The sequence below is a fragment of the Trachurus japonicus genome, chromosome 17 (genome assembly GCF_045865225.1).
Source record: "Trachurus japonicus isolate A0001 chromosome 17, Traja_1.0".
Classification (NCBI taxonomy): Eukaryota; Metazoa; Chordata; class Actinopteri; order Carangiformes; family Carangidae; genus Trachurus; species Trachurus japonicus.
Window position 1 is genome coordinate 16,323,448 of NC_140923.1, and position 27,817 is coordinate 16,351,264.

Genomic DNA, 27,817 nt, shown 5'->3' on the forward strand with positions numbered 1-27,817 from the left:
GTGTCTAGGTGGGAAGTTAAGAAGTCTAGACATTAAAATACACAAATGGATAAGAACGAAAGGAGACCTGATACCTTGGGGAAAAGCAGGGTGTAGGGACATCTCAAGTGATTGAAACATAGAAATATTGAAATGTTCCATTACACTAGCTGGAATCACTACTTGCTATGCTATGCATTTGATTTAGTACGTGCCATTTTATGTGCAAGTCCCTATTCTGGGTATGGAAATTCATCATCTCAGTGCCCTCAAGTAGTCCACAATGAAATAAATGATCAAGACAAGTAAGTGTCTGAAACCTAGATTCACTTGTCACCATTGAGTTAACTCTTTGGGTAGAATTACATAGAGTCACTTGGTAAAATGGCTTTACTGAGAATCCAGATTAAAAGTGAGACATTAAAGTATTCACCACTGCTGCAGCATAGTACTTGCACTTCCTGTTTCCCAGCATGTGATGACGCAAATCTTATTAAGAAATGTAGTCAAGTGTTTGTACTGTGCAAGTTCTTTGGTAAGGAAAGTTGGCATTAATGAAACTGCTGGAGTGCAAACATCAGCATTCCAAATTATTCAGAAAAAGGTGTGACAATATGATGTGCAAGACGTGTCTGTACTACTTAAATCCTCTTCTTTCTGCAAGCATTCACACAAAGCTCGAATTCTCTGCAAACAACACATGGATAAGGTCTGGCTAAAGAATGGCTTTTAGGAATTACAGAAATTTGCTAAAAAGCAAGATCACTTTTGCAACCTTGTTGCTCCTCATCCAAACATTACAATGTTTGACGTTAGATGGTACAGTATTCTATCTTTTCATTTTCATCTTTTTGTAATATTTTACATGTAGATCGTATGTACATTATATTACATAGTACATTTTATTACCATGTGTCAGTGTGTTACATGTGCTACAATGTTTTTGTAAATGTATTACAATTTATTTTTAATTACAATATTGGTTGTGTAATATAAGAACCCTATTTTGCTGATTAATATTATGTTTATTCTAGAGCTGCAGCAATTAACTGATTAATCTGCAACTATTTTGATAATCGAATAATCGGTTTGAGTAGTTTTCTCAATCAGAACTGTTTACTGATCACAACAACAAACTTTCTTTGCAGAGTCATCATTTTCTCTAGTTAACAAGGCCACAGGTTATTGTTTGGTTAAAGTACATAATTTTTGCCTTGATATTCGCTGGACAAGTGGTGACCGACTTATGGTTCCCTGGAAGGGCAATAAGTGCCTGGGAGTCCAGGGGAAGAGCGTTGGGAGTGAAATCAGCCTCTACGATTGTGACGAAAACAGTGAACTGCAAAAGTGGGAATGCAAGAATGAGACGGCGCTCGCTCTCAAAGGCCAAGAGCTTTACATTGAGCTCACAGCAGACAACACAGCAGTTCTCTCCAAAACAGTGGGACCTAATAACCACCTGACAATCTCAGGGTCATCTAGTGGTGCTTGCACAAGAACAAACAGAGGTATAGTAACTAACTCATAGTAATCTCTACAGAACTTTAAATACAAAGCTGTAACAGTGAAGACGAGAAATATACAGAAAAATAACAGAGAATTACAGTACATGACAGCATCAGCTAGCAGGAAGTTACTAGTGTTTATGCATGAAATGTATTACACAATCTTCAGGTAAATCATTTGAGAAAAAAGTAACAGATTTATTTGAAATGTTTCCTTCCATGTTTTCACACTTCGATCATAAGTTGTGTGGTGATGATGACGCAGTCATTCCTCTAAAATGTTTAACGTTTAAACATTTAGTATTACTAAAAAGTAAACTTAACAGGCTAATAATAAAGATTATTCATTTTAATGTTTTGTCCTTGTTTGGGTCTTTCAGAACTTTATACCATTGGAGGAAATGCAAATGGTAGGATCTGCATGTTTCCCTTCATGTACAAAGACACTTGGTACGGAGAGTGCACTACATTTGACACCCCAGACAAGCGTCTTTGGTGTGCCGTTGAAACTAAATTTGAACATGGTCTCTGGGGCTACTGCCCAGTTAACAGTGAGTATTGCCTGTGAACAATAAAGTTGTATTATACAACAGTGATAGTTTTCATTTTACACTTCTGTGAAGGTTTTCAGGATACTGAGCCCCCATACTGTGTAGCAGGGCAGGCATACATTTGCAACCTGAAGCATTTCCCTGTACTTCACAGCCAAAGAAGGCTGGAACAGAGACATCACAACGGGAGCATATTACCAGTTCAACCTCCAGTCAGCTCTGACATGGCACCAGGCAGAGGCCAGCTGCAAACAGCAGAGTGCCTCCCTGCTCAGTATCACAGACCTCCACCAGAAGTCTTATGTCTCAGGTAAGGGAGCAGTGACTCTATTTTAAATGAATGTAATAGGGAAAGCATGAAGAATAGCTATGGGAGTGCAGTGTTTCCCATACATAGACCAGTGTGTGGCGCAACGCCACACAATCAAGACCAAGCGCCACAAATTGATTCCGTTTTCTTTCTCTCAACGCAATATCATTCCATTCCGTTTATCACACACAGCCACAAACACGGGCATGATAGTGCGATCAACAAACCGTCGTCGTCGCCACCGTCACCCCCCCCCCCTCTATAAAAAAAAAAACATAAAAAATTTGAATATTATTTGAATATTTAACATAGGATGGGTTAGAAATTCGAACCTGATTTGGGGGTAAGATTGACAGCCCTATTAGATATCAACTTTAATTTTCCATGCTTTTTTAATACACACTCGTAGCACTACTGGGACATCAGGGTAAACTTTGGATTGGAATGACCCTGGATCCAGAACATGGCTGGCAGTGGTCTAATGGGAAGCCGTACCGTTATTTGGATTGGGACTCAGGTAGGTTTTTCCTTCCACTTAAGCCCTTTTTATTTTTACTTTGATAATGCTGTAACTCGCATCTTTATTCTGTTCCATCTGTTTTTCTACCTTATGCACACCACGTTGTTTTCCAGTTAACAAATGTATATTGAATTGAATAAAATGATGACTCCTTGACAGTTTCAAGGAAAGGATTTTTCCAACTAGACAATGACAAGGCATGAAATGTCAATAGAGAAAAAAAAAAGTTGAGCTTGCCCTCTGACTTGAGCCTGACCATATCTACCGCTTTTAAAGTATTTTATTGCCTGTTGATCAATATTGATGTACCAGTAACTTATATAGCAATTCTTATTAATGCCCACAAGTTCAATATTTAATGTCATTATATAAGTCATAATATACAATTTTTTGTACAATTTTGTTGAAATAGTACAGATGAAGTAGTGGAGTCTGTGCCGACATGCCAAGCTTAACCATTGTCTTGTTTTAGGACACCCACTTCCAAATCCAGGACAAAACTGTGCAATTCTGGATAGTGCTGTACAGTACTCCTGGCAAAGTTCAGTGTGCACAAAGAAACTGGGCTACATCTGCTACAGTGCTGGAGCTGTGGCTCCTCCTGTTCAAAGTAAAGACCTGTTCTACTCTAATTAGTATATCACTATTGTGTCTTCAGTTGATTTTAATGTCATCTGTCACTCACGCCTTGAATTCACATCTACTTTTTCCTGAGCAGCTGAGGAAGGATTTTGTGCAAGCCCTTGGATTCCCTACAATGGTCACTGCTTCCACCTTAATCGCACCCAGAAAACATGGTCTGATGCTCAGAAAATGTGCCGCAAGGAAGGAGGGGACTTAGTCAGCATCCGCAATGTGGAGGACCAGAGTTTTGTTATCTCTCAACTTGGATATGGTATGTGAAGACAATAGAAAATAGTGCAGTTTGAAACAAGTCTTTACAACAAACAACACACCTCTGATCTCTGGTGCCACCCTGAGGCAAAACATTATATAACCTAATTGTTATTTACACATTTACTAGTGACTGGTTCAGCTACTGGACTGCTGTATGTTGGGCTGACACAGATCCTGATGGTTTTTGTATATCAAAATGACAACATATATCAACATGCATGACCTTTGCTGTATGCATGTACCTCTGCTCTTTCTATTTTAGTCCTCCAGCATCATATGGTTCATATTTTTGCACTACAACATACCGGTAGTCAACCATGATTTTTTTCTTTTGTAGAGTAGTGAAACTTACACAAGTACTTGTGAATGTTACACACAGACCTATGGCCAAGCAGTGGTGACCTACAACAGACACACAGTCAGTGAGCAAATACCTCACACCAAATGAAGACAGATGATTGACTGAGATTAATGTTTTTCTGTCCTCGTCTGCAGCGTCCACTGATGAGCTTTGGATTGGGCTGAATGACAAGAGGACAGAAGGGCTGTTTGACTGGAGTGACCACTCTACTGTCAGCTTCACCAGCTGGGTGTTTGGAAGACCGAGTGTGTTCACATATCAAGAAGACTGTGTTCTCATCAAGGGAGAGGTAAAGTGCATCATGTGGGTATATGGTGCATAAACTAAGTTGAGAAGTTTGTATCTATGAGTAATCCCTTACTTCCCTGCATTCTGTGCCCAACTATGTGGTAACTTTGTGGGGCAGGCCCTTTCCTCTTTCAACACGATTAAAAGGCCATGGAATCAGCTGAATGTGCCAAACACGAGTCAAGTGTGAGGACCTCACCCTGTGCTGTGGACGAATAGGAATCAACTCTAGCAGCCAGGCCACAAAATCTTGTCGAGAGCCTTTCAAGAAAACCATACAACATTATTTTACCAATGCTTTGGGAACGAGATACTCAACAATCCCAAAAATGTGTGACAGTTGAGTCTGCACATTTCTGGCCAAATAACCTACTGTTCGCGTTTATTTCCTGGATAATACATTGGAACAAATTGCACACTATAAGCTTTCTGTTTGATGCAATTCAGTACACTGTGGTTTGCCTGAGTATCAGTGTTCAGTTTCCACACAGATTAACATTTTATGTTATGTTTCTACTTGCAGAATGGGAACTGGGCTGACCATGCGTGTGAGGAGAAACATGGCTTCATTTGTATGAAGGCAGGTGACTCTGAACGTTCTGGAGATGAAGTGGAGCAGAATGCAGGCTGCAAACCTGTGCGTGAGCTTTCCTAAAAAAATATGTCTGTCTTGAATACATTCTGATTCTTGGCTTTGTTAAAGTTTTGAGTGGTACTGCACCAATATAATATTGAATGATGCAATACACTGGGCTGAAGTTTTTATTCAATTCCAAAATTTATATTGACAAACAGTAAGGTTTTTTTTTGCAATATATCTATTGATATCAATAAGCAACCATCTCTAATCCCTTAAAATACAGCACATTATGCTGTTTAACTTGCTACTCCATAATCATAAAACGTACTATGACAACAAACTAATTACATTTTCCCAAATTATTTTCCAAAAATCCAGGGTTGGAAAAGGTACGGCTCCTATTGCTACTTTGTGGGGACAGCAACAAAGACGTTTGATGAAGCAAAAGACGACTGCAAGAGTTCAAATTCATACTTGGCAGATGTTTCAACTGGGTAAGAACTTTTGTTTCGACTGCACGAGGATACTAGATTTTGGCGGTTCAGATGTAACTGCACATCATTCACCAATATGAGAAATTTGCCATCTTATTTGTGTTCCAGGGTGGACAATGCATTTCTAGTCAGCTTGGTAGGGATGAGACCTGAGAAGTTCTTCTGGTTAGGGCTCTCAAACCAGAAAAACATTGATGAATTTGTGTGGACCAACACAGACACAGTGAGGTTTACTCACTGGAATGCTCAGATGCCAGGTACAGGGGAAAAAAAGTCTTTCCACTGCAAGATATGTTCAGAAGTGGCTTCACCAATGATAATTTAAGTTTCTTCCCTTGACAACATAAGGTCACCAACAGGGCTGTGTTGCTATGACAACGGGTTTTTTTGCTGGTCTCTGGGATGTGCTGCCTTGCACCAATAAGGAGAAGTACATTTGCAAACACCTGGCAGAGGGGGCAGTCATAACCCCCGTCCCACCAACGGTTCCTCAACTAAACTGTGCAGAGGGCTGGACTCCAAAAGCATCAGGAAGCATCTGCTTTAAGGTAGGATTCAATGCAGCTTAACACAAGCGATACACACATTCACCTGATTTACCTCATATCCCAACAAATGACAAACATAACACAAAATGTCAGCATTGTCACACTGATCATTGTCACTATGGTGGTACTAATGCTGCTAAATTGTGCATTAAGGAAGAGTACCACCAAACCTTCAGTCACAGATGGATTTCTTGCCTTGTGTTTCAGATTTTTCCCTACACATCTTTGAACAAGAGAACCTGGTATGAGGCCAGAGATTACTGCAGGGCCATTGGAGGGGACCTGCTCAGCATCCACAGTGCTGCTGAGCTTAAACTACCAAGACGGAGGTACCTGATGACCTGCTCTCTTAAAAGAGACTGTTCTCATTCTTCCCAGATAGCCTACTCTAAATTCATTCAGGTTGTTAAAATAAACATATGGTCATATGGTCATGTTCGTGAATGGAATGGAAAATTAAATTCAAAGGGTTAAAAATAATTATAAAACTGTCTGCAGCAAAATGTCAATAGGTCGGTTATTGTACAGGAAAGCACTTAAACTGAACTTCAACGGACAACTATGAATTGTATTTCTTACACCTGTTTCATATGGGCTCTATGCACAGCTCCACCGCTTCCTGAATTTAAGGCAGGTCCTTCATTTCCTGTCTTACAATATTGGACACACTGATTAATCCAGGTGTGTCTGACCATTGTGACTACTCAGACACACCTGGATTAATCAGTGTGTCCAATAATGTAAGACAGGAAATGAAGGACCTGCCTTAAATTCAGGAAGTGGTGGAGCTGTGCATAAAGCCCATTAAATGATTTATACATGTTTGTCAATATTAGCTATGGGACAGTCTGGATTGGACTCAGTGCTCCTGACCCAGGCACTGGTTACGTATGGAGCGATGGATCCCCTGTGAGTCTCCTCTTGTTTCTGTGGTTGAATTACGCAGGTACAGTTTATGTGTCTTCAATACATTGTCATGACATTTATCATTTTCTTTTGTTTACAGGTAAATTTTCAACACTGGGAAGATGGAGAACCAAACAATAAAAATAATGTTGAATCTTGCGTTGAATTCAATATGCCTGGGTGGGATCGTTCTGGGTCTTGGAACGATGTGCAGTGTGAGAAGTACATTGGATGGATTTGTCAGATCCGTGCAGGTAAAGTCTGGTCATTAAGTTACATAAGGTACACACAATCACCCCCAAATGCTCAAAATCTTATCTCCTGTTTGTGTCCTTACAGGAAAGACTCTAAAGCCACCTCCAGACCCTGTCGTTCCTGGTGCGTGAGCTACTGCATAGATATATGAAACCTGACTGAGGAATCCTGCATTGCTATTTTAAGCATTTTGAATTTTGCTGTATAAGTGATATACAATTTATCTATTTATTTAACAGGGACAGTCATACCAGAGTTAGCTACTAGCTCATTTTCATCTGTAGTACAATCTAAAACATAAAAGCTCTGTGCTCCTTTTGGCCCATTCCAAAAGATGTTCTGTAGTGTCTGATCTACAGTATGCAAGATTTATAATACACCCCTAGTTTATACAGATGAATGGCTGTAACGGTACACACAAGTCACGGTTTGGTACGCACCTCGTTTCGGGCGTCACGGTTCGGTACAACAGATACTAATTGATGTAAAACTAAAAACCATCTTCTGTTAGAAAAGAAAAAAAAAGAAAAAAAAAGAAAACAAGTGAATTAGGAGTGTTATAATACCATTATTAATTCTAGAGGAAAAAAACTTGCACTTGACAACTGGCAACTATTATAAAAAAATAAAAAAAAAACGAGAAACTAATATCAATGTTGGTTTACACAGTTAATTTAGACTAGATGCCAGTTGCTTTGGTGATGTTTCTGGTCCTGTCTGTGTTCATATCAAGATGCAGCTTAAAAGCAGCGGGGATAAGTTGTTAAACACAATTTGTCTTTTTCCTTGGACCAGTGATTGACATATCGGGATGATGCCGTCTTATATGCGTTTGATGCGTTTCAAGTGACACACCACACATCTGCGAAATATCGCAGACGGCCTTTGTCCGGTCGACCAGTTGCGAGCCGTCACCGATGAAGCCACACGGGTGATATAAATGAGGCTTCTCCAACTTCACACTCTCATCACTTCTCTTCGTCGTCTGTTATGACAGTTGCTGGCAGCTTTTAGACTCGTTACCGCCACCTGGATTGGAGTGAGTCATAGACGTCGGAACTAGGGGTGCGGGGGGTGCGGCCGCCCCCCCCTCCCGCACTCCATCAGCCGCCTCCCTATAGGCTACCCACAGCATTACGCTTTTTTCCCCCCTCAGTTTATTTTTTGCTGTCGGACCTGGGTCTCTGTCACGCGCTGTAGCGCTTCACTCCCTCCATTTCAGAAAACGCTGTAGTATATACTCCAAGCCTGTGTGTGGCGCTGTAGCGCTGCCACACATAAACACCAACAGCAGAGAAGAAGACAGAAAGCTTCCCCGCAGTATTCAAACTCCAGACATTAGAAGTGTGTTACGGTGCTAGGCTCGCCTCGGCTCTACCTAATCAAAAACCCCCTCCCAAAGGTTAGCCCAGCACCTAACATAAACCTTACCAGTCCCTGCGTGATGCATCGACTTGTACGTGAAGTTAATTCCCTGGGTGAGTGCAACTGTTTCCTCTCTGGAGGGGGGTCGTGTTTTGTGGGAAAACTCACCCAGGTTAGCTGCACGTGCCCTGTCCGTGGTCGGCTCCGGCTGTCTCCTTTGACTTCGGTTTCTCGGACAGCCCGCTCTTTGTTTCGTTGTTTAAGTTCATTAATTGTGGATCAAAAAGAAAAACAAGTGGTGGTGTGGTGGATGTCGCTTCAGTCTTCTCGGGGGTCGTTGAATCGCCTTTTTCCTGTGGCATCTTCCTCGTGGGCTTTTCCTTCTTCCTCCTTCCAAAATCCCGACTTCCTTTCCGGGAGCAGCTGCCAGCACTTTAGAGAATCCCTCAACACCATGCCCCCTTCTCACGTGTATGTCAGTGAGTCCCTAGCAACCACTCTACCGTAAATCCCACCAGACTGAGTCATAACAAGTGGATTAAATGTTGACTGGGAGTCGTGTCAGTGCAAATATGACGATCGATAATGATTTAACGGGCGAGATTCAGCTGCGGTGTCCGAGGGACCGACAGTAGCCTAATCAGCCGTTGTTAAGTTACGTCCATAGACCGCGGTGTGTCTCGGCAGATGTGCAATGCTTCACAAAAGTAAGGTCCAGGTGCTTCAGCTGGCCTTTGAGAGTGACTGAACCCGAAAATGTCCGACCCAGTGGAAAGACGCTGTTCTTTAATGGCCACACTCGCCGCATACAACTCTTCTAAAGGTAACGCTAAGCCTCTTTTAATGCATTTTGCCCGCCATGGCATTGTACTAAAGCTGAGTGTGGTTTTGTCCTGTCTGAATGTATGCTGCATCTGGCTGTGTGGTCCAGGGGTCGCGTTAACCGATTATTTTCCGTCATTGACCGTTTTTTTAAAACGGTGACGGAAAAATTTTTGAGGCCATCCGTCATTTTGACAGATTGCAATTCACACCCATGGCCGTCTGGCCATGTGCATTTGTTTACAATGAAACCAGCGGATAATCAATACATGGAGCAGTGGATAACGATATATAACATAGCCAATACAATGTCACAAAGTCACTATGGTGAGAATTAGATTTAAAAAAACTCACAGCTGGCTGGTGGACTTTCAGTCGAAAACGCTGTAGTACATACCCCAGACCTGTGTGGAGCGTGTGTGGTGCTGTAGCGCTGCCACACAGAAACAGAGAAGAAAACAGAAAGCTTCCCCGCACGATTCAAATGTTGACTGGGAGTCGTGTCAGTGCAAATATGACGGTCGATAATGATTTAGCGGGCGAGATTCATCTGCAGTGTCCGAGGGACCAACAGTAGTCAGCTGTTGTTAAGTTACGTCCATAGCTGTAGGCTACATAGCGGTGTGTCTCGGAACGTCTCTGTCTCTGTACAGGTAGAGCAGTGGGGGTATGACATCATCGTTTCACACACTCGCAGCACACAATTCTTCTAAAGGTAACGCTAAGCCTTCTTTTAATGTATTTTGCCCGCCGTGGCATTGTTTATAACACTTACAGCTGTGTGGGGTTTTGTCCTGTCTGAATTTGTGCTGCATCTGGCTGTGTGGTCTAGTAGCAGTTCTTTCAGTGATGCGCAATGGCTGTGTGCGTAAAAGAGAGATGAGAAGCACAGAGAGAGAGAGAGATAGAGAGAGAGGGCTGTAACTTTCAGACAACACGAGTGCACTATGCGGTGCCTATGTGAAAACGTGCTCCTTTGGATGTTTTGGTATAACACATGGATTAGTGTGTTGATTGTTGACAGAAAACTGATGTCATCATCAGGTATTTACGTTGTATTCAGATGTTGAGTGGCAGAAAGTGACCCCGCATTCACTGAATGACCCACGGTTAGATGTGATCTGACGCCGACTCTGCTCCGGAGCATTCTCTGTTCAATTTGTTTGGACTTGATATTATATATATATTCAAAATGAATTAAAATTGAATGCTATTGAATATGTAATTATTATCATAAAAAAATTTTAAGTGACCAGTAAAAATAGATAATGACGGAATTTTTATGACCCCGTCAGTCAAAATGACCGGCAACGAAAAAGTATAGCGCAACCTCTGGTGTGGTTTATAGCTTCAGTTGATTCAGTGATGCGCTATGGCTGTGTGCGTGCGTAAAAGAGAAATGGCACACAGTGTGTGTGTGTGTGTTAGGGATGCACATGATTAACCGTTTAACCGTTAACCGATAACAAGAACTTTGACCGATTAATACTATCGGTTATTTATTTATTTTATTAGCTCCTTATGTCGTCAACTCATGGGGGCGCGTCGACACGTGCAGAGTTCACGTGCCTTCAGTCATATTTCCCAGCAAAGACTTATACAGGAGGACTGACAGTATGTGCAGCAGCAGCCCCAGTGAAGGAAGGTCAGACAATAAATGTAGCCTACATGGACATAGATGTGAATCACCTGTAACTACGGCGCTGAGAAAAAAAAAAAAAAAAGAGGACGTCGCTGCTCTCCAGCCTGTTCAGCTGCAGCTCTCCTGCAGCTCCACAGAGAAGCTGTCAGAGGAGCTCTGCTGTTCCTTCAGCCTGGTGTTTGGCTGCACTTTGTATAAAAACAGTTCTACATTGGACGATCTACCTCCATATGAGCGCGATCAGTTGAGACAGAGCGCACTGATCAGCTGTCGCGGCGCACGTGTGTATTTAACGGCAAAAAAAAAAAAAATTGGAGCGATACATTTTTTTTTTTTGGCCGTGCCCCGCAAGTGTCTTAATCTTATCGGTTAACGGTTAATAATCGGTTAACAAGCGACGGTTATCGGTCAGAAAAAAAATTCAAAATGTGCATCCCTAGTGTGTGTGTGTGTGTGTGTGTGTGTGAGAGAGAGAGAGAGACAGACAGAGAGAGAGAGAGAGAGGGCTGTAACTTTCAGACAACGCCAGTGCACTATGCGGTGCCAGATGTGAAAACGTGCTCCTTTGGATGTTTTGGTATACATGGATTAGTGTGTTGATTGTTGACAGAAAACTGATATCATCATCACGTATTTACGTTGTATAGTCTACAGATGTTGAGTGGCAGAAAGTGACCCCCGCATTCAATGACCCCTGGTTATGTGTTGACGCCGACTCTGCTCCGGAGCATTCTCTGTTCAGCTTGTTTGGACTTGATATTAATTACAATTGAATGCTATATAATGTGTCATTATTATCTTTTTTTTTTTTATGAAAATGACCAGTAAAAATAGATTATGATGGAATTTTTATGACCCCCAGCCCGTCGCAACCTCTGCTCCAGTCAGTCTTCACATGCAGACAGTCCACAAAGTTGAAAGAGTTTCTGATCATATCGTTGTCAGCAGGGGCACCGATTCTGTGGGTGCTTCGGGGTCGGAGCACCCACGGAGATTGCCGAGCACCCACGTGCGCCAGCGCACACTTGTCACTGATTGGCTTTCTTCTGTGGAGGAGCGTCTGGCGAGCGAGACTGCTGATTGGCTAATGACACTTCCCGCTACCTAGCAACGCATTGCATTAAAACTAGCAGTGATTTAGCCAACAAAATGGATAAATTCGTTATTAAAATACCCAAAACATCCACTGACCCGACACCGTCTTCAAGTGAAACTACCGTGTTAACGACTGAGGACAGTAGCAGTCGGCCTAAAGATGTTGGGCGATGTTGTTTCAAGATGTTTCAAGCTGGCTGGAAAGGCAAATACGCATGGATAGTCTTCGATGCTGCAAAAAACAAGGTATTTTGTGAAGTTTGCACTGCAGCCAAAAACATGGGCGCCCCTCTCCCATCCACAACACATGACCAAGAGTCTTTGCAAGGTTTTGTACAGGATGGTTTTTCAAGCTGGCCCAAAGCACTGGAGAGATTTCAAACTCATGAAAAGTCCTATCTGCATAGAGTTGCAGTTAGCACTGTTGCTGCTACTAATGCAGGTGTAAATGTTGCCGCAGCAATTTCTGCCTGTAAACAAAAGCAGATGTCAGATGCAAGAACAGCTTTGTTAGCTATTCTATCCTCAGTCCAATATCTTTCATGTCAGGGTTTGGCCATCCGAGGAAGCACGGATGAGGATTCCAACTTGATCCAGTTACTGCATTTACGTGCTCAGGATACGTCATGGCTTGCACGTAAAGAGAACAAGTGGCTCTCACATGATATTTTAAATGAGATGACAGAAATTATGGCCCATGACATACTGAGAACACTGATTGAAGAAATCAAGTGTGAGTTTTTTTCTGTGATAATGAAACCGCCGACATTTCAGTCAGAGAGCAGGTGTCGATTTGTTTTCGTGTTGTGGCTGAAAATCTGGAGCCAGAGGAACATTTTGTTGGATTTTACGAGACATCAACAACCACAGCAAACGCGCTGTTCCAGCCGCTGAATGATGTTTTGCTGAGATTCTCACTGCCATTTCAGAAATGCAGAGGACAATGCTATGACGGTGCGTCAAATATGTCTGGCATTAAAGCTGGTTTGCAAGCGCGCGTGCTGGAAAAGGAGCCCCGAGCGCAGTATGTGCACTGCACCGCACATCTGGTGAATTTAGTTGTGAATTACGTCGCCCAAAACATCCCTGCCTGTCGCAACTTTATGACTCTCATTCGTGAATTGATAACCCTGATCAGAAATTCACCAAAACGACTCGCCTGGTTCCATGAGTTTCAAGGTAAAGAAGCACCGTCTTTGAAACCTCTGTGTCCGACGCGCTGGACTGTGAGGCCTCCTTGCAGTCAATTGCCTCAAACTACAGTGCGTTGATTGACTTTTTAGAGGACCTGAGTTCAAACGAAAAAGGTGAAGCAGGGGGTAAAGCCAGTGCTGCTTGTGCACCTGCAGAAATTCGGGACTTTTTTTTCTTTGAAAGTCATGCTTAACTACTTCACTCGCATGGAAACAGTCAGCACTGCTCTCCAAAAGCGTCAGCTACACATACAGAACACGAGGAAAATGATTGACACACTCAGAGGTGACATGAAGGCTCTTCAGGAAGGATTCGCCGAATTCTGGGGCAACACTACTGCAGCAGCCGATGAGCTGGGTTTGGAAAGCCCGGTTTTGCCCAGATAAAGAAAAATCCCCCGCCGATTGGAAGACGCAGGCGCGCCGCCGCCGCACAGCTTTCAGACAGCAGAAGAACTGTACGGACAACAGTACTTCCAGGTTATGGACACAGCATCAGCATCCCTGGATTGGAGATTTAGTCCTTCTTCATTTAAACACATGCAGGATGTTGAGGAATTTCTAACTGGAAAAGGCGACAGCAAGAACATCATGGAGTTTCATCAGGATGACTTGGATGAAACCAGACTCACACTGCATCGTGATATGTGCATGGACATCGCAAAACAGAAAGGAGTGAGGCTGACTACTTTTCAGGATGTAGTGAACTTTCTCAAGGGGGATCAGGGAGAGTATTTGAGAACATTGTTGCCAGAGGTCACAAAACTTGTGAAACTTGCCCTGACGGTGCCTGTAATGTCATGCACTTCTGGCCTCCGGCGCCTGAAAACCTACCTGCGGTCCACAATGGGGCAAGCAAGGCTGAACCACGTTGCAATACTGAACTATCACAAGACACTGTCAAGGAGCAGGGACCTGGAAACAATCGCGGACCAGTTTATAAAACGCACCGCTACCAGGGGCAACACATTCCTCATCAAGAAATAACAAGAATGGTGAGTGACAAAACAACTAATTAAATATTTGTTATGATATGGCCTGCTGTATACTGTAAGGGGTTACACCCCGCCTTTCCGAAGCCCCGCCTTTCCGACAATAGACTTCCATTCATCGTAATAGCGGGGTTTTCTATTTTTTCTAAAGACCCCGCTACTCCGAAAAGGCTATTGGGGGAAACCCCCAGCGCGCATTGATCCTTTTTTCCTTTTTGGGGTCAAACGGATCATGTGCATAATTAACTGCAAAACAAGCAAATACTTTGACATATAACGTTCATTATGCTTCTAGCCTGTCTAGCCTCTACCTGGTCTTTTTTACTAAACTTAACCAACTCCTTTCTTCATTGCCTAAGCCCAACCAAAGCATCTCCCTCAGTCAGCTGTCAGTGCGAGCGGCGGCTGCAGCAGCCTCGCGCCCCTGTGAGCTCAAGCCGGCTTCAGCCGCGCTCGAGCGGAGCAGGGGGGGAGAAAAAGATAAAAAGTGTATTTCTATTACTGTGTGGAGATCTCCAACAACGGAGTCGGGGAGAAAGTAAGTGGGACAGATCTGCCCAGTCCCTGAGAGCACGTTTCACAGACAAGCCACAAAGCAGAATGTAAACAACGTCACGCGGTTCAGCACCTTGGACAGCTGCGGGGGGGAGGAGGGGGTGTCGGAGTAGCGGTGTTTCGAAGTGGGGCTATTTCGGAACAGCGGGGTGTCGAAGTGGAGGGGTGTCGGAATGGAGAGCTGTCCCCACTGTAAGGATGTGTCGGAATCGTTTTGAATTGTGGATTTGCTTTTATTTGAGCCTTTTTGCTATAGTTTTGGTGGTTATGGTTATTCTTTCCTTGGGTGTGATGTTAGTAAAACCTCAGATTTACTATAGGTTTGTCTCATTAAAAGCCATTGTGATCAATGACAGTATAAGGTTGTGATTAATGAATGAATGAAGTGGCCTATATGCTCATGAGCTGGTATGTTGTTACTGTTTACCTATACTGACTTTCAGCACCGCGGAGTGCGGACAGTTCCATTCACACTCCTATACGTTACCCATGCTATTCAGTCCAGGCTGTGGTGCTGGATTGTGGGTTTTGTTTTTCCTTTTTCTTCACTGGAGCCTTTTGCGTTAGGTTGCATTGACAATAACTCCTCGTATGCATCACAAGTGTGTAGACTGTGTGTGTTTGTGAAAGAGAGCGTGTGCGTGTGTGTGTGCGTGCGTGCGCGCATGTAGGAAAGAGCTTACAGGTGTTTATTGCGGCCGCTGCTGTTAGATGCGTGAGACGAATGTGCGCACATCAATTCAGCACTAGTCATGCAAGCACCGTGAGCACCCACCAGCAAAAACATAAATCGGCGCCCCTGGTTGTCAGTTTGTTCCGGGCGAGAGTTTGTTTTTTTTGTTTTTTTGACCCGGCTTGTATTTAGGGCTGGCCTTTATTTGTTCGTGTAAATAACTGATTTGAGGAAATCCCGTATGCTATTATAAAATAACTTCAAATCAAATCTTTAATCATTGATAAGTGTGCGTCTCTCCCCCGACTCTCCCAACAAAAATCCCGCCCCCCTCTCAGAAAATAGTTCCGACGTCCATGGAGTGAGGGCTCAACTGTCAATATTCACGACGTATTCGTCGTGTGACTGTGTGCACCGACCGTGACCCCTGCACTGTGACAGCATGGAACCAAAACAAATACCGTTACACCCCTAGTATAAACTGATACCACAACACTATCCTGTCAAATGAATGAAAACTCCTGTCACAGTTTGTATTCTATAATACAATACAATTAAATACAAAATGCAATTTACTGGAAATCAAGTACGATGGCTTGGCAACATTGTCATGCTGAAGCTGCAGCTGTTACAGTACATCTTTGTTGGGTGGGTGGGCCTTTGACTTTTAGCATTGCACATTAGCTGCATGCCTTTAAATTTAACCTGCTGAGACCCCAAGCTGAAAACAACTGAAAACAATTTTAAAAAATTAACACATACTGTATACTTAAGTATTATCATGTATTTCTAACATGTTTACAGCCTACAACAGGACCTCAGACGGATGGCTAGAATGGAATGGGAATCAGTATTTTATTAATACTGATAGGGAGGCCATGGAAAACGCTCGTTCCTTCTGCAAACAAAGGCATGGGGACTTGGTGACTATCAACAGTGAAGCCGAAAGAGTCTTTTTATGGCAACAGGTGAGCAGTGACACATATACTGCATAGTTTGCATGGTATTTAACTGCATAAACAACAAAAACATATGACTTACTTCAGCATAATCTGCCCTCTATGTTTGCAGATATCCAAGAGTTATGGGTCTTACTGGATAGGCCTGACTGTAGATCTCGATGGAACATATCAGTGAGTACCAAACACAGTCACATTTATTACATTTATCTCAATTTATTGTTGAATTATTGTTATTGTTGAACTTGTTGATCTGAGAAAAGTATGTTCTCAATCTGCTCCACATTTTAAGAATCAGTGACTCAAAGGTAAAATTGCAGGTTGCACTATTTCCATAATGACCCTTTACTCCCTTTACTGAATTGAATCAGTATGTCATTATGTGAATTATATTTTTGTAGTTGTTTGTTACAAAATTTCAGTTTTGCTTGTTACTTTAAAGGTGGGTGGATGGTTCTCAAGTGGTGTTTCAAAGGTGGGAAGAAGGTCAGCCTGATTTCAGAAACTTCGATGAGAACTGTGCTGTTATGTTAGAATTGAATGGTGAGTGAATTACAATATAATCTACTTTACATCCAAATTATATATCTAACATAATTTAAGATTTCAGTACCGATTGAATTGGTGAAAATTATGCTTGCTCAGCCTCTCATTTTTCAATAGAACAAAGAGATAAAAAAAGAAATTACATGTACATTAATCCTATTAATTCCCTACACTTACTGTAAGCATCCTAATTCAAACAATTAAAGAAATCTTCTACAAAGTATCATTAAATATGAATAGGAATAGAGAAAAAATCTAAAATGGAGATTGATTCTGTGAGTGTTGATCATTGATCATATATGTTGATTTTTATATCTTGGGTTGGTTCACAGGCTTCTGGCATGATTATAATTGTGGGTACGAGCAACGGTCCATTTGCAAACGTAGTGGATCCCCTCCAGCTAACACCACTGTAGCACCCACAGTGCCTCCTAAAGGTGGCTGCCCAGCTAACTGGAAAAAATTCAACTCCAAGGTCAGAGGTCATTTTTTAACCTTACAAATTACTTGTTTTAAGATACAAGAATAAAACCAACACAAATATTTTAATCTTTTAAAAAAAGGTACAACTTGTAATGCTCTTTAGAGACATCACATTAGCTGTTTTGTCATGTTAAATTTAGATACATAGGCTGGACTTAAAAATACAATGTTTGAGGAGATGTATTTGGTAGATTTGCAACACCTTAAATATACAAATTTCTATTTTTAGTGTTACCTCATTGTTAAAGAACAGAAATTAACATGGGATGGAGCGAGGAATCAATGCAAAGAAATGGGTGGAAACTTGGCCTCTATTTCCTCAAGACATGAACAAGGTTTGTTTCATGTAATTTTTTTTCTTAGACACAAATTTCTTCAAGCCCTCAACTTTTACTCAGATTTTTTTTGTGAATTGACCAAATTCACAGCGTCGCCATCTTATGTCACCACTCGGGGTGGGTACTTTGGCGGCGTCTTCATAATATAAAAAAAATATGTTAGCCGGCATCTGCTAACCCTTGCTAATGCAATGTAAGATAGAAAAGCAGTAAAACTGTTCTGACAGTCAACGCATACCCGAGATACATCATGTTATTCATATCACGTTATTCATATCAGATGTTGTGATGAACACCGGAACGTTAAATAGCTCAACAGTTGTTATGTGATGGCGTTGAGTCTTCCTACCCTGAGTGATGACGTTTAGCAAAGATGGTGACGGTGTGAATATGGCTAATTGAGCATCTGCATTGTGACTGAGACAGCTGGTCACAATGGTAGATAGTTGAGAGGCTCATGTTTCAATAATTAGTTTATCACTTAACTATTTTATTGGGAAAAATGTAAAACATTCCAATGACTAATGATTATACTACATATGATTATACTATATACATCTCAATCTACAAATCTAAAGCTCTGCTACAACCTCTACAAAGGCTGTTCACGAAACAAGATTAACCTGGTTTGAATAAGCCAAACCCAGCATCGCTATTGACTGATCAGCTATCTGTTCTTTCTTGTGAGGCCAACTGTGTCTGTTACTTGTTTCTGTTATCTAGTTTATAATAGACGGACAATGTTATGAAGACAGATCCACCTCACTGAGATACCATAGTGTGTTCTTTCAGTAACAATTGGAGGGAAATAAACCCTCATGCAAATAAATCTTTGTTCAAATTTTCAGTGTTTTTGGTGAATCAGATGGCTGATGCACCTACTACTGATCTGTGGATTGGTCTTCATGGCTTATATGACAATGGATATTACTGGACTGATGGGCGACCAAAGTCATATATCAACTTGGATTTTAATGTAAGTGGACACAGTCTGAAATGTGTTTGACAATGTGAAGAAGTAGATTGTGCAGCACTCCTGATAATTTATATAAGTGTGTGTGTGTGTGTGTGTGTGTGTGTGTGTGTGTGTGTGTGTGTGTGTGTGTGTGTGTGTGTGTGTGTGTGTGTGTAGAAATGTAACCAATGTTTGTTATCTCAATTTTAGAGACGCCGCCTAAATGTACTATTTAATCGACATCCAGATATTTGGGTAAAGTTCAAATTAATTTTACTCAAGGCACAGCTGTACACAATTGTGCACTATGCTTTAAGTGCAAAATAAACTGACTACTATGATAACTTAAGTGCATTAGTTTGTAATCTCTGTGTTTACATTGCAGCATAGACATCCTATACTAATGGTAAGAAAATGCTTGTTTTTTCATGACTTGTGAAATTACACTAAACTTTTTGCATTTTAGTTATTTGTTTTCTCTGGGTTTACTTAACAGGATATGAGGTTTCATTCAATGATGGAAAGACCAACGGTAAGGAGGCAACTCTGCTTCGTTTTACATTTAACTTCTGCGATCAGACATTTTTTATTACACTCAAAATCTTGAGACAAAAAAAAATTATATTAATAATTACAGAAGTTGTGACTGAGGAACCTACAGTATGGCAATACAATTGCGTGAATGATACAAGTACAGCACATGCATTGCATTTAGTGTGTATGAGCTTATTTATCTATCTGATGAATGGTGAATCTATCCATTCATTATAATAGTACCATGTAGGCGCGCTCACTTGACAGGGTGGTAGCTCTCAGTGAGTTAAAAAAAAAAAACCTGTCTATTCAAAAACATCTACTTTCAGTTTGTAGGGCTTCTTCCTCATAGTCAAGGTATTTTGAAATCTTAAATCTTTTTTCAGATGTTTTGTTTTTTCCTAAATTCAGATTATATTTGCTGGCACTGTGATATTGGTATTAGGTAGTCTTCATGAAATGTCCATAATAATCACATTCTTATAAGTGGGCTAGCAATCATTTTCAGTCATTTTCCTGATTTCAAAAAACAAGGACATACCTGAGCAGTATTATGATGCTGTTTTAATTCCTGGACCCAAACAATCTCTTTACCCACTGTTTTCTCTCCACTCCCCAGGACAACAAATGTGTTGTAATCAGTACCAACCTTGACCTTGGTATTGGAAAATGGACATTTCAACACTGCAATGACACCAATGGTTTTGTCTGTCTTCGAAATCCCAGTGAGTTCATCTATGATGTGCCTCTGTATCTGCAACCAACAAAATGCACTTATGGTTACAGTCTGTGCCGTTACTGCTAGTTTCTCTCTTCCTCCCCCTAAATATACCTATACCTATAATCTATCTAAGACGATGTATACAAATGATTGATAGTCATCACGTACAATACATGTAGCTTCAGGGTAACATTTTCTAATTGTATACAGCAGCAGTTGTTAATTTGCAGAGAGATTTTTCAGTGTTCAATTCAATATTTTGCAGTGATTGTTTTAATTTCCCCCCGAAACAGATCCATCTCTCCCAGACTCCCCTGAACCAACAGTTACTACTGACTATGTCATACGACTGAATGACTCTATCAAGGTTGTTACTCAACCAATGACCTGGAATGAAGCCAATAAGCACTGTGAAGATGATGGTGCCAAACTGGCTAGTCTGCGAAATGAGTGGGCACAGGTCTATGTTGAACTGATGGCTCGGAATCTGAACACTTCTTTCTGGATTGGACTGAACAAAAATCTGGTAAAGTCACGACAATGACAAATAACACAGCTAAAGCAGGTTTTTTAAACCACTGATCACTTACTGAGGGGTTGAAATTTTGTATATCATGAAAAGACATTTGTCAGGGTATTGCATTGCTTTGCATGTCATCATTGGTCTGATTGGTTTGAGGACAATCCAATTGCGTACAGAGGCATTTTGATCTATGTCCATTGGTCATGCCTCTTGGAAGTTGAAGGTGAATACACCTTATCCAGACCCTTACTCAATCTCAAATGAGAATGAGATGTGGCCTGGCGTTAGCCGGGCTAGACAGCTATTGCAGTAGTGAAAAAATCTTGCCCTCACTGGTGATAAATAGTTTTCAAATACTGATCTTCTGATAGCACTGAACAATTTGGTTATAACAAGGGGCAGGAATGTCATGTGAGATGTGGTATGCACCCTCACCATTCAAGATTAATAGCAAGCCATTCATACCTTTTCAGTAAAACCTGACAATATCAACCTGATGGAAAACCATAGAAAACAGGGTCATCTTAATATGATACATCACCCTGGAAGAAAGGGTTGTTATAATTAAGCTAATTTCCCTCTGATCAATCTCTCGCTTTCAGACCGGTGGTTATTTTAGATATATTGATGGCTGGCGATTGCGACTTTCTTTCTGGGGTCCAAATGAACCAAGCACAGACAGACCTTGTGTCTACGCGGATGTGGATGGAAAATGGAAGACTGCTAACTGCGATCAGACCATCAGCAGCGTTTGTATGAAGTCAATAGGTATGGCCAATAACAATCTTTATGGAGCATGTTTAAACTTGAATCGTATAAGTCTTCAAACATTAGGATTAGGGCTGTCATAGTTCACGCTTTAATCACGATTTTTTATCGCGGCCCATTTTATCCTCTACTGTCCCACTTCAGTCCAGTAATGGTAAAGCACCTTCAAGTTGGTTGCCAACCGCCAATTAACTCCATAGAAGAAGCAAAATGTAAAATATCCATAGATCTGTCATTTATTCCTATTCTGCTGCTTCTCTCCAGATGTGACCACATAGACAGGTGTGTACATGTATACGAATGTGTGTGAGTGAGTTTTGCCACGACGCTCCCATCCCCTGGTTATTTCTGCAGCTGGATTTGCATGGGCCAGCCATTTCTGAGGAAATTCTGAGATTAATCGCGGTTAAAAATTTTAATCGTTTGACAGCACTAATTAGGATACCTCCTGTGTTTATGTCTGTAACTCCTTTTTAACAGCAAATCATTTTAAACACACTTAACAGTACAGAATTTTAATCAATTATTCCCTCTCTAATTTACAGATGTGCCACCAACTGAATCAAGTGCTTATCCAGGAGTTTGCCCTGATGACCCAGATAAATTACACATTGTGGACAGTAGTTTTTTCTGGCAACCATTTAAGGGCAACTGTTACATATTTATCACAGAGGAAATAAGGTGGGCAGATGCAGCGGCTAACTGTGCAAGATTTGGTAAGTGTTTTCTTGTGAAAGATATTTTGGGGTAATTAAATGTCTATACTGTAGCTTTCACTAAAGAGTACCATTTTGTTTTCTGAAGGTGGATCCCTACTCAGCATTGAGGATCCCTCAGAGCAAGAATTCATCCAAAGTAATGCAATGACATTTCAAGACAGCCACTCCTCTTTCTGGATCGGCATGTATAAAACTCACAAAGGTACTCTTTCTATTGACTGCTTTTATATGTAAAGACATTTTCAGCTTCAGGATAATACTACACACATGGCAAACCAATAGATTGAAGATTATTTTGGGCTAATATTCCATGTTTTAAACTTTTATGTCAAATTTTTTTTCACAATTTCTTTCAATAGTTGACAAAGAGTGGTCACTTCTTTTAGGTTACAGTACAAACATCAGGATACTTCTGCACAGTCAATATGAATAAGATAAATGAAAAAAACAAAAAACAAATACTAAATATAATCTGTTAACAAAAGAAAGCACAAGAAAAAAAACATCTATGTGTCTCCAGGGGTGTGGTTGTGGTTGGACAACACTGTTGTGGACTACACTAATTGGGGTCAAGGACAAGGTGAACCTACTTCCAACGACTATGGAGCGATGAGTACTTCAGATGGGACATGGAGGGCAGGGAGACAGTGGTACCAAAGACCATACATCTGCAAAACACCAAAAGGTATTAGCCTTACGGACTTAACAAAGCCATTTTTGTCATCATGCCGGTTACTTAAAGTGAAATTCCGGCGTAAGTGTAAACCATGGTCAAACACACCGTTAACACCGAGTTAGACCCCCCCTCGAGAGATCAATTTGCCCGACCGCTACATTCACGAGATCCACCAACTTCAGCAAATACCGCAATATCGCCACACACGGCGCTCTCCGGATCCACTGTCTGACCGCAACCAAAACGCCACCATTTGCCCAAAATAATGCTCAGAACTGCACCAAATGTCATCAATAGTACACACAGGGTCCCAGCACGTAGTACGAGTTGTCAAACATCTGCTAGCTTTGCCTGTTTTCTTTAGCAAGGAGATGCAACTCAACTCACCTACTTCTCCTCCGGGAGCCGCTCGTTGGTGAGGAAGCCCTGACGAGTCGATCACCGAGTGCACCGGAGTTCCGCAGCTCAATCAACAATTACCTCATGGAAATACAATCAGAGTTTTTTTTTTTTTTATCTTGCATATCACTTTATAACTATTATTATCGAGTGCTGGCCACGATATAGGCGCAAATGAGCATTTTTAAGAGCTGCGGAACTCCGGTGCACTCGGTGATCGACTCGTCAGGGCTTCCTCACCAACGAGCGGCTCCCGGAGGAGAAGTAGGTGAGTTGAGTTGCATCTCCTTGCTAAAGAAAACAGGCAAAGCTAGCAGATGTTTGACAACTCGTACTACGTGCTGGGACCCTGTGTGTACTATTGATGACATTTGGTGCAGTTCTGAGCATTATTTTGGGCAAATGGTGGCGTTTTGGTTGCGGTCAGACAGTGGATCCGGAGAGCGCCGTGTGTGGCGATATTGCGGTATTTGCTGAAGTTGGTGGATCTCGTGAATGTAGCGGTCGGGCAAATTGATCTCTCGAGGGGGGGTCTAACTCGGTGTTACGGTGTGTTTGACCATGGTTTACACTTACGCCGGAATTTCACTTTAAAGCAGAAGTAAGTGGTCCGGTCGTTTTCACTAATGCTGCGTTCCAGGCAGGCTTTTGAAATCGTAAATTACAGCTTCAAGTCACAACTTACGACTTTGTAGCGTTTCAGGCAACCCACTCGTGTTTTTCCGACCTGTTTTACCGGTGAAAGTCACTATAACTGCCACTCGTAACTTCCGACCGGTGAACTCGTACCAGATCGAACTAGTACCACTTCACGGTCGGAAAAATACGAGTTTCCTTGAACGCACCATAACAGTCCTCGTCGCTACGTCACCACATTCACGGCGTTCCTTGGCTGCACACACAGCCCTGCATGCCGTTCTCTCTCCTCATTGGATAAAAACTGTAGGATACGATAAATGTTTTCTCTTCGGCTCAGAGCAGAGCAGAGGGACTGAGAGACCCGTTTTTCAGTCCAAACACTCTATGTAAGTGATTGCTGTCGGAAGATAGAACTATTTAAGACTTATATTAACACGAATATATCACTTACTTCTGCTTTAATGTTGTACTACTACTATTTTAGAGGTTGTCACAATCAGGGTTCTAAATTAACTTTTTTGATCACCAGCCAATTTGGCTGGTAACTTTCTAAAGTTACCAGCCAATCAGAATTTCCACTAGCCAAATTTTTTCCAGTGAAAATAATAAAGGTTAGATAAGAGAGATGAGTCCCGCTGGATGAATTATTTTTACATTTTGGATTTTATTAACACAATCCAAGTACAATACATACACATACAGTACATGCATACAACAAAAAAATCATTTATTTTTCATTTTGATAATTTCAGAGCTCTACCACATCAAATTTCTTCAGCACTCTCTGAACTCATTTCATTTGAATCTGAGCCGTCCTCAGTTCCTTTTGCTCCATGTTTGCGCACAAACTCAGGCCTGCGGGAGCGCAAACTGTCTGCATGCCAGATGTCAATGGCTTTGGTAGGATCGAAGTCTTTGATGTCAGGTGAGCACAACTGGGTTTTCAGGAGGTCAGAGAGGGTCTCACCTTTCAGGCGTGAGCGCCAGTCACTCTTTACCTGATTCATCACACTGAACCCTCTTTCGCAATCAGCTGTAGTTGCAGGGATGGTGAGGAGAGCATCAAAGAGATCAAGGACGTCAGGACACCGATGGCGGAGCATTCTGTTCACAGTAGGCCAGGTCTTTTCAAAGGTTCCTGTAGCAGGGTCAGACAGCATTATGCACAAAATGCAAACAATTATTTTCAAATGCAACGTAGTTATTAAAATATTTGGATTGTGCCTTTAACAAATGGCATTCACTCTGATTGCTGATAAAATAAAACTCTCACAATATCAGACATTTCTATAGAGCTTTTCAAGCACTGGCTTAAAAATGCTACTGTTAAGGTACATCAGTATGATATTTTTTTCCTCAAACATCAAGTACCATGGCTGAATCCTGCTCCGTAGATTTCAGCCTTGAGAATTGTCCACTGATCAGGGATCAACTCCACATCCACTCCAGCAGACAGCAGCAGAGGTCGGAAGTGACTGATGAGTTTCGTTATGTCTCCATCTCCAAAATCTGAGAACAAAGGGGAAAACATTCATATAAAGTTAAGCAGTTGCCTTAAAACATAAATGCGTAAAGATTTGTAAATTACATTTGAATTGCTAACCTGAACTCATGTCTGCTTCTGGCCAGCACTGGAAACTGGTCAGCCGCATCGCCTGCAGGACACCACTGTTCACATCACTAAATCTAGCAGTGATGCACCGGCACAGAGAGTCGATGAGCTCGTTCTTTGCCTTGTCATGCTGCTCAGCATTAGTAGGCTTCAGGAGGACTCCCTCAAAGGTGTCTGTGTCCAGCACTGCTCTCAGTTTAGGCCCAGGTCTACAGTTGTGCAGATAGATGGATGGATGTCCTATTTATTTATTCATTCATTCATTCATTCATTCATTCATTCATATATATATATTTATTTATTTATTTATTTATACTAAGGTGAAAACACACCAACACAACCTAACATCAAATCATAAATTGTTGGATATTATGATACATACCTTGACTTGTACTTTTCTATGACAGCCTGAGTGGAGGACAGGCACCTCTGAGCTTCAGCCAGGGTTGACACTGACCTCTGCAGTGACTTTGAGAGGTTGCTCAGTTGATAGATGGTGTCATGGAGAAGACAGCTAAACCTGAGCACTCCACCATCCTTGGCTATGTTAAGGAACCCCTTGGCCTTTGCCCTCAGAACAGCATTGATGGTCGTGGCCTCCTCGGACTACAAATAAAACAACTGCATTATATCACAGACAACATTCAGAGCTGATGAGGAGAAAAAGAAAGCAAACATTACATTATCCATCTACACTGCTGGTTTTAGTAGGCTATAACTTGACATACCTTCTCCTCTAAGTGGCGTACAATGCCAGCATATCCCCTGAGAAAATGGTCTAGTGCTTTGTAGAGATGTGGTAGCCACCGGGTGCCACCAATTCTGGTTGGCATCAAAGCCTTCATGTGGAGCTCTATGAAGTGTTTCTTTAGGCTGGCCCTGTTCACTCCACTCTTGTGGTATACGGTGTAGAGTCCGCTCAACAAGTCCTCAACTTTCCTGACCATCACATTTTTCTTAATTCCATCTGAAAAGGCGAGCTCAAGTTTGTGGGCCAGGCAGTGGATCCCTAGAACATCTGGTCTGTCTGCACGGAGCTTTGTGACTACACCATTCTTTACTCCTGTCATGACCGACGCTCCATCTGTAGTGAGAGCTACCAGCTTCTTCTTCCAATCAGTGCTGACTTCACTGTCCATTATACTGCACACGGCTTCAGCTATACTTGTAGCATCAGGCTTTGAGACAGATTTTACTCCGACGAAATCAACTTTAACCTTCCCCTCACTGGCACTTCTGACGTAGACCATTTCCTCTTCCATCACTGCACTGTCCAGGGATCCATCTGACATGACTGAGATGAATTTGCCCTCTGATAATCTTTCCTTCATCTTTCTTCTCTCTTCCAACGCTATGTAGTGTATGAATTCTTTTGCCTGGTATTCGTTTGTGTATGTCTCTCCTATCTTCAAGCCTTTCTTCCTGTCCACCCTGAAATTAATTATCATATAATATTATATTTTTGTAAAGTTCCATTAGTGTCTGTGGAAGCATCACTGTATCGTATTAAATGCACTGATTCTGAAACATGTAAATAGTAACGTTAACGTCAATTCACTTACTCACACATCCATGCGAAGTCGGTGAAAGGCCTCCCCTTTTTTCCGATGGCGTGGGCATTTCGAAAAAGTAGCTGCATCTTCTCCAGCTCCGACGCTTTTAATAAAGAAAGGCTTCTCCCAGCAAGGCTCTCTTCAATACGACCTGTTTTGGCGGATTTAATCCTCAGGCTCTCTTGATGACTCCGGGCACTCTCATGGTCCTTTACAGCCTCGACTTTAAAATTATTAGTTCCCACCACGAAATTGTTTGTTTTGTTTTTTTCTTTTGCGTACAAGCGGCAGTCCTTACAAAACATGACGACATTTTCGTGGTCAAACACAAGCCATTCGCGACCCGTCAACCATTTTGCATTGAACTTTCTTTTTTTCGTTTCGCACGCATTGTTGTCGATATTCTCAACCTCGTCCCCTGCCTCCTTCCTCTTCTCGCCCCCAGACGTCTGTCCAACCAACCACCGCCGCATTTAGTTTAAGTTTGTGCTACTTTTTTAATTTACTTTAGCTAGCTCCGTCCCTTCTTCTGATAATTTCTGCTCCGTACATCCATTCTTTTTCGTCGTCTTCTTCTGTGTGCTTTCTGTTTCGCGCTGTTTGGTTACGCTGCCTGCGCGCAGCCAATAGGCGTCTTATACGTCATCACGTAGCGTCACGACAGTGTTTATGGGAAATGTAGTCAGTACTGTCAGAGCCAGTCTGCCCAGGGAGCGAGAACAGTAGAGTGGCTCTGACTGACATGATGACGATTGCCTCATGCACCACCGGCCAAACTGGCTGGTAAGTTTTTATTAACACCCGCCAAAATGATTTTTAACCCGCATTTGGCGGGTTGGCGGGTGTTAATTTAGAACCCTG

General features: G+C 41.9%; 1 protein-coding gene across 1 annotated transcript in view; it reads left to right on the forward strand.

Annotated features, from left to right (window-relative positions):
- The window catches only part of LOC146970396 (macrophage mannose receptor 1-like), a 60,591-nt gene that overhangs the window by 32,009 nt on the left and 765 nt on the right, over window positions 1-27,817 (forward strand). The window contains exons 2-29 of the mRNA XM_085805917.1: window positions 1,128-1,487; window positions 1,865-2,035; window positions 2,190-2,345; window positions 2,755-2,862; window positions 3,338-3,475; window positions 3,584-3,760; window positions 4,258-4,412; window positions 4,935-5,048; window positions 5,370-5,485; window positions 5,594-5,742; window positions 5,834-6,033; window positions 6,241-6,362; window positions 6,870-6,942; window positions 7,040-7,193; window positions 7,279-7,317; window positions 16,336-16,499; window positions 16,603-16,664; window positions 16,933-17,033; window positions 17,369-17,511; window positions 17,749-17,854; window positions 18,706-18,833; window positions 19,309-19,344; window positions 19,966-20,071; window positions 20,361-20,593; window positions 21,193-21,358; window positions 21,904-22,074; window positions 22,163-22,279; window positions 22,598-22,762. Of these exons, the coding sequence (XP_085662043.1) occupies window positions 1,128-1,487; window positions 1,865-2,035; window positions 2,190-2,345; window positions 2,755-2,862; window positions 3,338-3,475; window positions 3,584-3,760; window positions 4,258-4,412; window positions 4,935-5,048; window positions 5,370-5,485; window positions 5,594-5,742; window positions 5,834-6,033; window positions 6,241-6,362; window positions 6,870-6,942; window positions 7,040-7,193; window positions 7,279-7,317; window positions 16,336-16,499; window positions 16,603-16,664; window positions 16,933-17,033; window positions 17,369-17,511; window positions 17,749-17,854; window positions 18,706-18,833; window positions 19,309-19,344; window positions 19,966-20,071; window positions 20,361-20,593; window positions 21,193-21,358; window positions 21,904-22,074; window positions 22,163-22,279; window positions 22,598-22,762 (3,930 nt within the window). The remainder of the gene's footprint in view (window positions 1-1,127; window positions 1,488-1,864; window positions 2,036-2,189; window positions 2,346-2,754; window positions 2,863-3,337; window positions 3,476-3,583; window positions 3,761-4,257; window positions 4,413-4,934; window positions 5,049-5,369; window positions 5,486-5,593; window positions 5,743-5,833; window positions 6,034-6,240; window positions 6,363-6,869; window positions 6,943-7,039; window positions 7,194-7,278; window positions 7,318-16,335; window positions 16,500-16,602; window positions 16,665-16,932; window positions 17,034-17,368; window positions 17,512-17,748; window positions 17,855-18,705; window positions 18,834-19,308; window positions 19,345-19,965; window positions 20,072-20,360; window positions 20,594-21,192; window positions 21,359-21,903; window positions 22,075-22,162; window positions 22,280-22,597; window positions 22,763-27,817) is intronic.